The sequence below is a fragment of the Pseudochaenichthys georgianus genome, chromosome 1 (genome assembly GCF_902827115.2).
Source record: "Pseudochaenichthys georgianus chromosome 1, fPseGeo1.2, whole genome shotgun sequence".
Classification (NCBI taxonomy): domain Eukaryota; kingdom Metazoa; phylum Chordata; class Actinopteri; order Perciformes; family Channichthyidae; genus Pseudochaenichthys; species Pseudochaenichthys georgianus.
Genome location: NC_047503.1, coordinates 30,743,831 through 30,756,757, shown reverse-complemented (window position 1 = coordinate 30,756,757; position 12,927 = coordinate 30,743,831). Strand labels below are relative to the sequence as shown.

At 39.8% G+C, this 12,927-nt stretch overlaps 1 protein-coding gene across 1 annotated transcript in view; it reads right to left on the bottom strand.

The window, feature by feature from the left end:
* stx8 (syntaxin 8) overlaps nt 1-12,927 on the bottom strand; it is a 50,208-nt gene that overhangs the window by 32,061 nt on the left and 5,220 nt on the right. The window contains exon 6 of the mRNA XM_034083099.1: nt 11,947-12,039. Coding sequence (XP_033938990.1) covers nt 11,947-12,039 — 93 coding nt within the window. The remainder of the gene's footprint in view (nt 1-11,946; nt 12,040-12,927) is intronic.

The window sequence follows — 12,927 nt, the reverse complement described above, 5'->3', positions numbered from 1 at the left end:
GTGGGCTACTTTTGAAATGACCAGCTCACCGAGGTCTACCAACCAAAAATAAAATCCCAAATTGCAAGGAGCTGAATAACACGTGTTATGTATACATGGGATAACTACAACAACTCTATTTGGGTTCTTGAACAGAAACAAATACATGAATACATAAAACTAAAATGGCATGTTAACCTCTCTTTATTTCTCTCTCTCTCTGTTAAGAAACACATAACAAGCAGGCTAAGAAACCACTCTCCATGTCCTGAAATCTTAAACATAAAACACAAATATAAGTACAAGGAATACAATAAACGAGTAGAACACTCAACTTAGTCACCAGACTCAAATGGGTCCTATGAAAAGTCTCTCAAAGTTATAATTCTCTCTCTCTCTCTCTCTCTCTCTCTCTCTCTCTCTCTCTCTCTCACCTTGGAAAGTATCTAGATATCCCTGACCTAATGCCAAAGTAACTGCCAACTGAATATGTGTCGCCGTTTGATGTCTATGTCTGGACCGCTGCGTAAAAAGGAGGGTTTCTGCCCCATTACTTCTCTTCTTACTTCTATAAGAATAAAACACGGAGGACGGAGATCTCTTTTTGTCCCCCTCTTCTCCCCGCTGCAGCCGAGCAGCTGATCTCAGAGCACGCTCCCCTCTCCTGCAGGGGGGCGTGGTCAGCTGCAGCTCACAGAATCAACCCCCTGCAAAAACAGCGCTGGAAAGAGCAAATGGAGCGAAATGAGGCATGGCTAAAATGCAGGATCTTTTTGGTATTTTGAAAATATATATATATATATTTATATACTTTATATAGGTCGATACAGTAGCCCCTTTTTTTAAATAGTTTTTATAGGTGTTGCTATCTGTTTTGTGTAGCGTGGTTCTACAAGCAAGTCAATGCATTCATTGGGTGGCATCAGAGAGTCACACGGGTCTGTAAATGCAATGAAAACAATTGGCCACAGCAAATCATTGCATACTTTTGAATACTTCAGTACAAAGGATGTATTGAATAATGTAAGTGATATATGTGTACACATATCAATCATTAGTCAAAACAGGGCTACATTTGATTTAATTAAAAGGTATAATATGTGGTAAACTGAAGAGCCGTTTGGGAGCCGAAAGAGCCGGCTCTTCTTGGTGAGTCGAGCCAAATGATCCGGCTCACCAAGAAGAGCCGGAATTCCCATCACTACCCGGCACTTGACTGATGTTATATCGCTTTGCATTCTGGGTTAACAGACTGGAAAGCGATAGGTCGCTTTTTCTGTCAATCAAGTAAACTCCTGAATTAAGTGGCAGGGAGGCCAAGGGAGGAGGGATCAAAACCTGTTTTGTCTATTTTAACGGAGCTTGATTTTTTTTTTTTTTAATGAATGACTCGCGGTCTACCAGCATTGCCCCCGCGGTCGACGTACTGGGCACCTCTGATACAGTCTATGGTCCTTCCACACGAGACTGCTCGACCCACTGGAGACGCTATGCCGGGCCTGTAAGTGGCGCTGTACTAACGTCACAAAATACACCAAAAGCAGCAAATAGGACTTCCGAGCATGGTTTCCATGGTTGCCCTTCTGTTTATTCTCCGCGGTGGATTTAGCAGCAGAGGTGGGGAGAGGCAGGGCTCTTTTTCTCCGTCAGCAGCAGCTGATCTCTGATATCTCTCTACTGTCCGATTAGACTTCACTCGCGTTTATGTCCATATCAATCAGATCTAGCTAGTTCTAGCTAATGATATGACTGCCTGAGTGTCAAAGGACACCTAAACAATAAGCGACATTTTGACCAGAGAATTTTAGATTTCGTTTAACGGAAACTCTGCCGTGCGGGGGGGTCTGCTGGAGGCACCTGCTGGGTGCACTGTCCTGCGAGATACCGGGACCTGGCTCGAAACACTCGGAAAACTGTTGTTGTTGTTGGCGAAACACATCAGCAATGACGCGGGTGACACGGGGTGAGCAGGAGAGGTGGGGAGAGGCGGGGCTATTGCATCATCGTTATCAGAAAATGATCGTATAGGGCGTAGACACGGAGCCGTTTGGCCCCCCAGAGCGTTTTGTCCGCAGATCTACCCACCTTGGGACCTGTTATCGTTATCTGCGTTTCCCTGTCGGCCTCGTGTGGCCGAACCGTCTATATGATAAAGAACTGTAGCGGATACGACCGTTTCCGTTCTCGTGTGGCTCCAGCCTAAGTGTCCCACAGTGATGATCAATTGCAGAGGTCTTATCCTATATCTCTTTTGCAGTTATACTGTAGGATTTTCAAAGCGATTCCGAAAAGGACATTACTAACAATTACATATTAAATAATGATATACAATTCATCAAAGAGTTTAACATTCCTTAAGTCAAATACAAACTTGTGTTTTGTTGTATGTTTCATGACTCCAAAACCAGTTTATGTTAATGCCGGTTTATAAATATATTGCTGGTCTGCGTTACATGACAGAACTGGCTTTTTTATGTCTTTAAATGCCTAAAATAAATAAACAACCCTATAAATGTCAATATGAATAATTATATTCGCTATAATATTAACAACAATAACTTGTTGCGTGTCTCCAATAAAGGTATGATTTACATATTGCAAGTTGAAAAGAGAATGAAAGTGTAAGTAAAAGTAGCTTATTAAAATAAAATGCAGCATCTTTGTGTGGTTGGAAGTGATGGAAGTGATGGAAGCCAAGTAAAAGTCAAACCTGGTATTGGCAAGACAAGTCAGACTTTAAACATAACAAAAAGAGCAGCCACTCAGAAATAAATAAAAACAGCTGTTGGTAATTGTAAGTTAAGTATTCAAAAAGGACATCCAATAGTTGATGTGTGGATGGTTACAACATTAATAGTAATAGAATAGATTGCAGAATATATTGTCACAGCATTAGCATTACAGTAAAACTCATTATGCCAGCTAAACCCCACTCATGTCCACTAAGATGGTATTAAAAATACCGATTACTATTAACACATGGTAGTGAAACCAAACCCTTTAAAGAACACACAAAGCCCAATAAGTGTTTGTCTCCAAGTGTTGTGTCATCCCCTGGTCAAAAGATTATGGTGGGAAAGAACTGGTTAACTCATACCTCCCTAAAGCGCTTTGAGCACTGGAAAAGCGCTATAATAAATGCAAGGAATTATTAAATATACTTTCTCTTGTGTTTTTTTCAGGGCTAATGCACAATTGATAGTTTGTGAAAAAGCTTGGGCCTGCCAGCTTGGTGGCTATGCGTCTTGTGAAGGATGGATGCAGTAGGGAATGGAGGGGGAAACAGCCTCGCCCAGTCTCTACACGGGCCTGTTGGTGGACATCTGGATGTGATCCGGCTCTGTAGATGAGCTGAGCAGGACTGACCACACCTCATTCCTGCTGCTCTAAGTGCCTGTCTTCATTACAAATATGGTATAACTGTGGTGTGTAAATATATGTGTGTGCACAGGTCAGAAAGAAAGAAGGTATGACTGTAAGTGAATCTCCTATTCCGCCTTGCCCTTTTCTGCCACCACCACACATTCTCCAAGCTGAAGCTGATGACTTTATTCAAAATCAATCTCACAGCTATCATTTGTCCGATTTACTTGCTGAAAGAAACACGTCAGCAAGATAAACTGTATTCTATTATCAGTTTTGGAACCGGTGGTGTGCTAAACAGACGATACTTGAGTTTAATAGACTCAAATGAGAGAATTCTCAATTACCATTTCTAGCTAAAATCCCCCAAAAGAAACATCAGGTTCCACAAAGGTGCAGAGTAAGAATCATTTGATCCATAGAGCTGTGAGGTGGATAGGTCTTAATGTGCTAGGATATCCCTTACACAACAGAACAGAGAAACGTCCAGATATAAGTCACAGAAATTGTGATAAACCGTGTTGCATTAGTGTCAAATGTGATGCAATCAACCATATTTTAAAAACTTCTGTATATGTTCAATGCACCTTGATTTAATCCCTTATCTGTTGGGCATTACACAACATATATTAAAAGTGTTCTGTTGTAATACACAGCTAAAAAAGTCTATACTTTAGCTTAAGGTTAAAATACGAGGACGCTCTGCATCAAAAGTATTAATACAGAAGTTGGGCACAAAACTAACAATGACGACGGTTAAACTGCCCCATTCTCAAACTGTTGCCAAATCAGCCATGAACGTTTTTACCGGTATTTAAACCATCGCTCTCTTTTACTACTGCCACACATAAGTTGTGTCTTTCTGAAGTCTGATCATTTCTGCCACCAGCTTTTAATGTGGGGTCTTTCCTGCTAATGACTGTCACCACCAGCACACATTTGTTCCAGATGGATCGAGAGAAATCAAAGCCAGGATTTGACAACAAAGCTTGCAGCTTGTAGAGCAGAGAGCGTGAAGGAGGGAAACCTCTTAAAGCAAAAGCCTCGTACAAACTGCCATCTATTATTAATAACAACAATACAAATAAGAAAATACAGTTTGAGGGCACGGCCACTGTAGATAGACATGTCCACACTAGTTGATCATCCGTGATGATTAAGAGGGATCTTTTTTGTATGTTTAAAGTGGACCTATCATGCTATATTTGAAAAATATATTGTAGAGCCATACCTATATAAAAAAATATATAGGTATCACCCATTGTAGCCATGCCTCATATTGCTCACACCTCTCTTTTGAAGCACTGTTAGAGAAATGCAGATTTTGGGTCCTTAGCTTGAAAAAAATAAATAAGAGGAGGCGGGGCTAATGCCTGATCAGAATTCTACCAGAGATAAAGTTACATTTGGTTGTGATATTTCGCCATCCTGTTTAAACCACGTCAAGGATTATTTCTGAAACACTATGCTTTTTCTCTTGCAGGTTTATCACAAGGTGAGTTCTTTTTTTATTTCCTGCTTTTTAAACACGTGCTCTTCAATATAGGTTAGCTCTGAGTGTTAGCGAGGCTTGCTAATGTGAACAAAGACGTCCAAAACACGTCAGGCATTGTTTCTGATAGCAACTTTCTGTGGGTCCGCTGCCGATTCGACGTCAGATCGGATGGAATCTGTATCCGCTCGTTGTACACCCGTTTTTAAAAGATTTGGGTACGGAGGAAAAGAGAGAGTTCTGACGCTGCGTGAGTTCCCCGACGCACCGGGGACACATATTTATGTATAAAAGACATCACAAAGTGCATTTCGCATGATAGGTCCCTTTTAAATATTGTTTTTAACAAAAATCCCTTATCCCTTATTCTGCCTTTCATAATCAAGAAGGTATGATTGATTTCTCTGCATGGTCAGTAAATAGCAAAAGTGAGTGTGTATTTGAAAACAAGCTACTGTGCCACTGTTGGAAAACCCACATAAGAAAACATTCAGACACATTTTTATGTGTGGATTTTTTTCATTTCAACAAAGACTTTCAATTCAATACAAATAAAGCCAATAAAATCACATAAGAATCAAACTTTTCGGGCAGAAAAGACACGTAAGAACAACCTGGGGCCTAAAAACACTATTAAAAAGCTACATTTCAAACGGAAAGTGGAGAAAATCTAAGCCAAATGCCATGCTTTCTGACTGTTAAAACGGGGCATGAATCCAGTGAGGGAAACAAAAGAAGGTGTGATTGATGAAATGTCTCAAGTTGTGTTTCTTTAGCTACCAGAAATGTTAATTTCCCTGCTGTGCCTAAACTGGAATATTCATCACAGGCTTGTGGTTGATGCGACCCAAGTCCCTCATGTCATTGGGCCCCTCTTCTTCACAACTCTATCAGTGTGACACCAACAGGCCTCAGACAGAGATGGATGCTGGGATGGATAGATAGAGAAACAAGGGCAAAAGGGCTCGTGATTGATCGTATCCTGGTTAGGAAGCTGGGCACAGGAGGCTTGGCCTGGGGACTTGAGGTGCCAGGCCAATCTTCATTTGGCCTTTTAGTTGTCATTCCATCACTCATTCACTGTCATCAATGTCTTTTCAGAATCTTAAACTCTCTAAAACAGAATAATCTTTTTAAAAGTTTAAATAAAGAACGGTTTAATCTATAAAACTATTGTTCTGGAGTAAAGTTGAGTAAATATTAAATAATCTGGTTAAAACACAACTTTATACATCACTTTATATCATTGTCTAAAATCAAAATGCTTTTCAATTTGGAAACATCCCAAGGATCTAAAAATTCAATTAATTTATATATTTATATGTATTTGAAAGATGAGATCTTTCATTCCTCCTATTTGGATCCTTTTTGTTTTTTGACACACAAAATAGGTTATTGAAATGTGAGGCTTTTGTCACTTTTATTTGGTATTTTAAGAATAAATGACTGAATTAATGAAAAAGAAATTGCATTGAGAAAGAAAACACAATAATGGATTTAATCATTAGTTGCAGCCCTGCATACAGGTTATTCTCAGTTCACAGAGGTATCTTGAGAGCAGTGTAGTTGGCATGAAAAATGTGAACAAATAATATCACAGCGTGGGTGTGTAATCCCTCCATCACGTACGGACAGTTCTGGATTATTTCCAAAGTCAAACACCAGTCAGCCAATCTGGTGGCCACACAAAATGATGCCCTCTTTCGCGGCTCATTGCAAACTTGCCATTCCTCTGGTGACAACACTCTTTTGAATATCACATCATGACTCTGCATTTCCATGCCGTCTGGAAAACACTACTCACTACTACTGGCCTCATTTTCAAACGGAGCAAATCAAACAAACAATAAATCAATCTACAAGTCTAACCACACTGACTTTTTGCACAGTGCCATCATTAGTATGGTTTATTTGCTCACCGAGCTGTTTCTAAAAGCAGAAGCAAGCACAGGGCTGTGTTCTGTGGGCTAGATGCTGATGTCACTGAGCTGCAGCAGTAAGTGCCCCTCTCCTCTCACTCTACTGTTTATTTGGATGTCATTAGTGCTGTCCAGCGTGGGCCTATAAATGCTCTACTTACGCAAAATCAAATCAGTGATCTAATTATTAGCAAGAAGTCCATCATTGGAGCGAGGCCTATTCTGTTTCTTTTGGTAAGTGGTTGGCACACACTTTCACCAACAACAACAAAAATTAGACTCCTGTTGAACTTCAGACATGTTAGGAGTTGGTTGAAAATAGATAAACGCATCATTGATTAGTCCACACCTGAAAGAGGATTTAGTTTTTGTGTATTATTGAGTCTCTATTACATCATATGGTTTTTAATCATTTCTACTGTAGACAAGAGTTTTAACAGTACATGGCATATGTCATAGCTGCAGTATCTCACCACCAGTCAAAACTAATTTAAACAAAGCCCCTTAAAATCTGAGACAGCCTCAAACTCGTACCGCCATTTTCCCAAGTTAGCCACTGTCTGTAGACAGAAGTACAAGACATTGACACGGAGTGAGTCATTGTCCAGGCCACAATATGAGAAATATCAACACCAATAAAGTGAAATTAATGTTGATCTTCCTCGGCGGGAAGGCAGACTACTGCTGATGCAAGCCATTCCCGTTGGTATGTGACGGACTATTTTCTGCAACATTTAATTTGGAAATGAAAATATACCATTACTATACAGTAACATCATGTTACAAAATGAAAAAACGTGATGACAGCTCATCGTTTAACTAACTTTACCACACTAACAATCATGATTTAATTTCTCTTTTTGTTATGACTGGCTAGTAAGGAAAATGTTCAGTATGCAATGGATTAATGTTATGAGCTGTAAAGCAGACTGAAATTGAGGTAATCGGTCTGCTGCTCACTCTTTTTTATATTCAGTGCATTTTGATCCAGTTGAGAGGGAGAGGGGAGTAACTGGGGGCTTTGGGTTCATCTCTAAACCTCTGAAAAGGGTCATCTTCCTTGCTGACCTCAGCCGGATTTGTTTCCCGAAAAAGGAAATGACTGCAACCTCCACTGCACTTGGGTCGTGAGCTAGACTTGAGGAGCCAAACTACAAAGAGCTTAATCTATTTATAGGAAAACACTGCCACAGTACAGTGATCAGGGGAAAAAGGAACCCTACAAGACAGAAAGACAGTCGGACGCCAAGGTTACGCGCCAACTGTCAAGATCAACGAGGAGCCTTGCCATTCGCCTGCTTAATAACTTATATCCATTTTCCTTGCCTCTCTGAAAACATTACTTACTTTTTACATTGTCGATTTTGACATAATATAATACAAGTAAGAAATACAGCGCCAACAAAGCTGTCTCGTGCAATAATAATAAAAACGAATTTGAGTACAAGAATAACTGTCTTTTCAGTTTTTTATTTGCAGTCCACATTAATTTGCTGAGACTTAATGTCTCATATTTGGAAAAACAGTACTAGGAGAAGCCACACTTTAACCATAGTTTAAATCAGAGCATAGTTAATACTTTAATAACAGGGATATAAAACTAAAGAATACAAAAGCTACGTTCCTCACATACTGGATTAACTACCGAAGACAGCTGTGTCTTGTGAGGGCATAGCCTACAACGGAAAAGTAACAACAGTCTCTTCATAAACATACTTTGGTTATATCATACCATATATTATTTTGTAATAAATACAACTGTCATAGCAACAGTACTTACACAATAACTTGCTATGCCAAGCAGGAATGAGGGGGGAAACAGTTATGAGTTGCCATTTTCTTATATTGAGTGATTTGCAAATTGCCATAGTGACTCAACAATCAAGAGCTCAAACAACACACACAAGACTGAAAGTTAAAACAACAAGGAGGACAAGCATACTTTTTTCTACTGACAACATGCAGGGTTCAACACTAACTAAAAAAAAGTCACCCCTAAGTCTTTACAACTGTACATATGGGCAGCATTCAGGCAACACTTACTCTGCATCAGAGTTCTCGTTAGCCGGTAATTACCGGACTACGACCGGTAAAATATGCTGAAGACCGGCAAATCTAAATCTCTCCGGTCAAAGTGTCCGTTCAAAATAATTTCCGTTTAGCGCAATACCACATCAGTTGCGCAACTTGCACAATGTATGTGACAGACAAAAGAGTATGTGACAGACAAGAATAGTCAATTCTAATGTCTAACACTTAATGTGGAGAAAGTGATGTCCTGTATGGGTTGATTGTGCGTTGATCTGTTGGTAATGCCTCGGGGTTCCGGTGGGCATGTAAACAAATGCATAATGCTGCGCTATACTTTGTGGCCTCACCCGGTTGCATAGCGACACTTATTGTTTAGGTGTCTTTTAATAAGCAGGTAGTCATATCATTAGCTAGAACTAGCTAGATCTGATTGATATGGACATAAACGCGAGTGAAGTCTAATCTGACGGGAGAGAGATCAGCTGCTACTGACGAGTCGACACGCAGCTCTGCATGATCAGCGGTGAGCGGACAAAACACACACTTCAGGTTAGAATATCACACGTAGCTATTTTAATTACCTCTCAAACTACCGTAACTAGTTATAGATATGTTTAGTTTCACTGTCGGGTCACTCATTACTGATCCGCGAGCTGCATGATACTGACGGAAGAGGGAGAGCGCTTCGTTTATTATTCCCGTGTTATTGTAAATTACTGTTCACTTTTGAATAATGTAGTTAATCTACTATAATTAGTTTAATATTGAAACATATATATTTGTTTTAAAGCTCAATAAATAACAAAGAAGACCTTTGACCGGCACTTTTCTCATTTTGTCCGGAAGATTTAAACTTGAACGGACATGTTGACCGGCGAAATTTTTTTTAACGGGAACTCTGCTCTGCATATACTATTTTTAAACACAGAAAAAAAAATACATGAACATATTGTAGACTGTGTTACTATTCTTTATCAAAACTCAAAAGAGCCCTCAATCACAAACCCTCAATCAGGCTAAGAGAACACAAGCAGTCCCATTATAAAGTAGTTCTTCAACTAGATGTTTGATATATTCCATTTTCTCCATCCTGTGGAACACTAAGGAACAAGGACATCTCCCATAATTTAGGATGAGAGGATACAGAAGAGACGGAAAATATCTGGACTGTTAAAAGACACAAAGGAAAACAGGGAATGAGATGAGAGATGGAGGGTCAGCAAAGGTCCCAAGAAAGGAAAGAAACACGGGGAGGTAAAGAAAAGCTGTGGAAGGCCAGAGCTCTGTGAAGTATTGCCTGTTGTCAGGAGGCCTTATGAACCCGGAGCTAAGGTCGTAAATTGTGGAGAGACCGGGAGTGGCTTGGATTGGTTTGAGAAGAAATTCTATATCCACACTTTATCATCTGTCTTTATGTACACAGGGACAAGTTACACAGCATGCGCCATGAATATATCGAGTAATAAAAAAGGGAAGTCTATATCCAAGTGTTATTATATCATAATACCAAGATATGCTTTCCTAAATGTTAACCAAATATGATGAAAATGTGATTTTACACAATCCTATAGTTTTGATTTACCCCCATAGAGCTGATTACAATACCAACAAATGGTGTGAGGTCATTACCGAAATACATAATTGAGTTTCAAAATGAATTGTCATGTAGAATCTAAAGATGAGTGTATGGATGGACAGACCATTTTTTCCACGGCAAAATGAATTTGCTTTCGCTTTCTTCCGGTGGAACTGGTGGAATTCTCAGTTACAAGTTAACTCTCCAATCACCCGTTCACATTCATATTATTGGAAACACTGACTTCAAGCTGAAAGAACGAGAAGAAAAGTACGCCAGTCGGAGCATTAGAGCAATGATCCATCTCCAGTTCAACATGGTCACAGGAAAGAGGGCTAAAACAATCGGCTTTCCTTTCTTTCTCTTCCATTCTCCCATTGGTGTCAAGCAAACATCTGCCATTCCTTCTCAGCAGAAGGCAAGGTCGTTTGTTTCCATGTCGAGATCACTTTGTTATACAACCTGTTTGGGAACAACTGCTCAGACAGGATATTGCAGGGTAGTACAACGCCTTCTTTTCCCAACTAGAAGACCGTTAATGTTGTAGAAACAGACAATAACTGTCTGTACTTAATGTGTGGGAGACAAATGCACATGAACAGCCCATCAGGGATCTTCTCTGAGATTGACACAAATTAAAAACCTTAAAAATCATTAATTTAAGGCTCCAACAATGTCCTAAAAGCCCCATGTCAAGATTGAGGCGTTATCCCCTTGTTTTTCGCTAATTGTACAACTCAGAAAAGCAGCATAGCTCGCCAACAACTAGAACCCTGTTTTATTAGGTCAAGGTTGGGTAGCCATTGAGAAAGAAATATAAGTCTTGAGTGCCTTCCTATCTGTCTGTGACAAAGACACCAGTCCCCTTTCTACAGTGACACTCACTAACTCTCCCTTTAATTGACCTGCAGTGTCTGAATTGTAGATTTTCTTTTCCTGATTGTGAGAAAAACAAGCCAACAGACTAATGCACTTGTTTGGTTTGCTGTAAGAGTAGACATTAGAGATAGCGCTCAAAATTCAATACAAAAACTTCTCTCATGTCTTGTGAGAGCGATGCATTAAAGGATCTAATTGTTCTCCGGTTGACAGATGATCGTCCCAAAGTCTTATGTCTCAAGTACCGCCTGTCTGAGAATAAAGCAGTCTGGGGCAATGCCCTCTGTTCTTTATGGCAATATATACTTGTGAGGGAAGCTATTTAAGGACTGATGAAATAACTGAAATAACTCCAAAGCACCATTATCTCTGAGCAGATCTGATTCCACAAAACCTTTGCATGTTTTTCAATGCATTTAAGCAGAATAAAGATTATTTATGTATGCAAGACAAAGGATAATCTGGTGAAGAAGCCCTTGACCTGAATTTGAGGTCAGTCTTCCCGACAATGGTAGTGTGAGGGTGTGGGTGTGCTATGTCCGTGTTGCGGTGGCGTGAGGGAGTATCACTGTCCAACAGTTTACATGAGGCAAGACGTTCCATTGCAGAACAACTATGTCTGGTTGCTTTCGCACAGCAGTGTGTAATGTGTCTGGAATGTTTCTTTTGATGAATATGTACAGAAACACATGCAAATTCAACTTTACCATTCTGTTCATCCAGCTCATTGCCGATCTCCTGGCCCATTATCTTATGCCGGCTGATGACAGCTGCGAGTGCATCCAAGCCTGCATCCTGGACTGTGTAGAGAGGAAAGTTTAATTTTATACCAGATAAAATAGGAAAACTTACAGTTAAAGCCCTGAGATTAAGCAATGCCAGACAACCATACAGAGAAAACGTTTATTGTAAAAAATACAAATAATGTGATTTGTACCAGAATGGTACTACAAACAATAAGTAACACTGCAGTCGCCATTTGAAAAGCAAATTGTAAGACGGGAGCAATTAGAGTATACTGTATTTGTAATATAATGAGCTAACTATTTGTGAAATAGGAATGACAGGCTGCTGGGGTCCAGCTCCGCTCACAGTGCCACATGTGAGTCATTCAGTACTTTACCCCACTCAACCATACTCATGTTATTATAACTGCGGCAGACCAAGGTGCAGAGAAAAAACACTAAAGCTGAAAGAAAATATAAGAAAAGAAGAAAAGAAAGAAAGGAACAAAGAAAAGAAAAGAAAAGTTTTGGTCTTTGTAGGTTTCCAAGTTTGACACACTCTGTACCACAGGATTTTTTTTATTACCACTGGTTCAGGCGCTCACCATTACCCAACCGCACTAGAAATCCCACAGGGAAGCCACATGGAAACCTCCATGTGGTTTGGTTTCACTGTCTAAAGGGGAATCTGTGATCCCAAATTGACAATAACCAGAGCCGTAATGGAGACATAGCAATGACGTGTCACTTGGAGTAAGGTGAACTATTGTCTAAGTCATCAAATCATGTCAGAGACTTTGAGGAATGTTTTCTAGATGTAAACTTTCATCATCATCTTTATATGTTAGCACACACCAGTATAGCCTATAGAGGGTTAGTTAGATTTCAGACTTGATATTAAGTGTTTTTGGTTCCGCTATCCTGATCTGCTTGTTGTTAATGGAAAAGGAATTTGGTAAATTA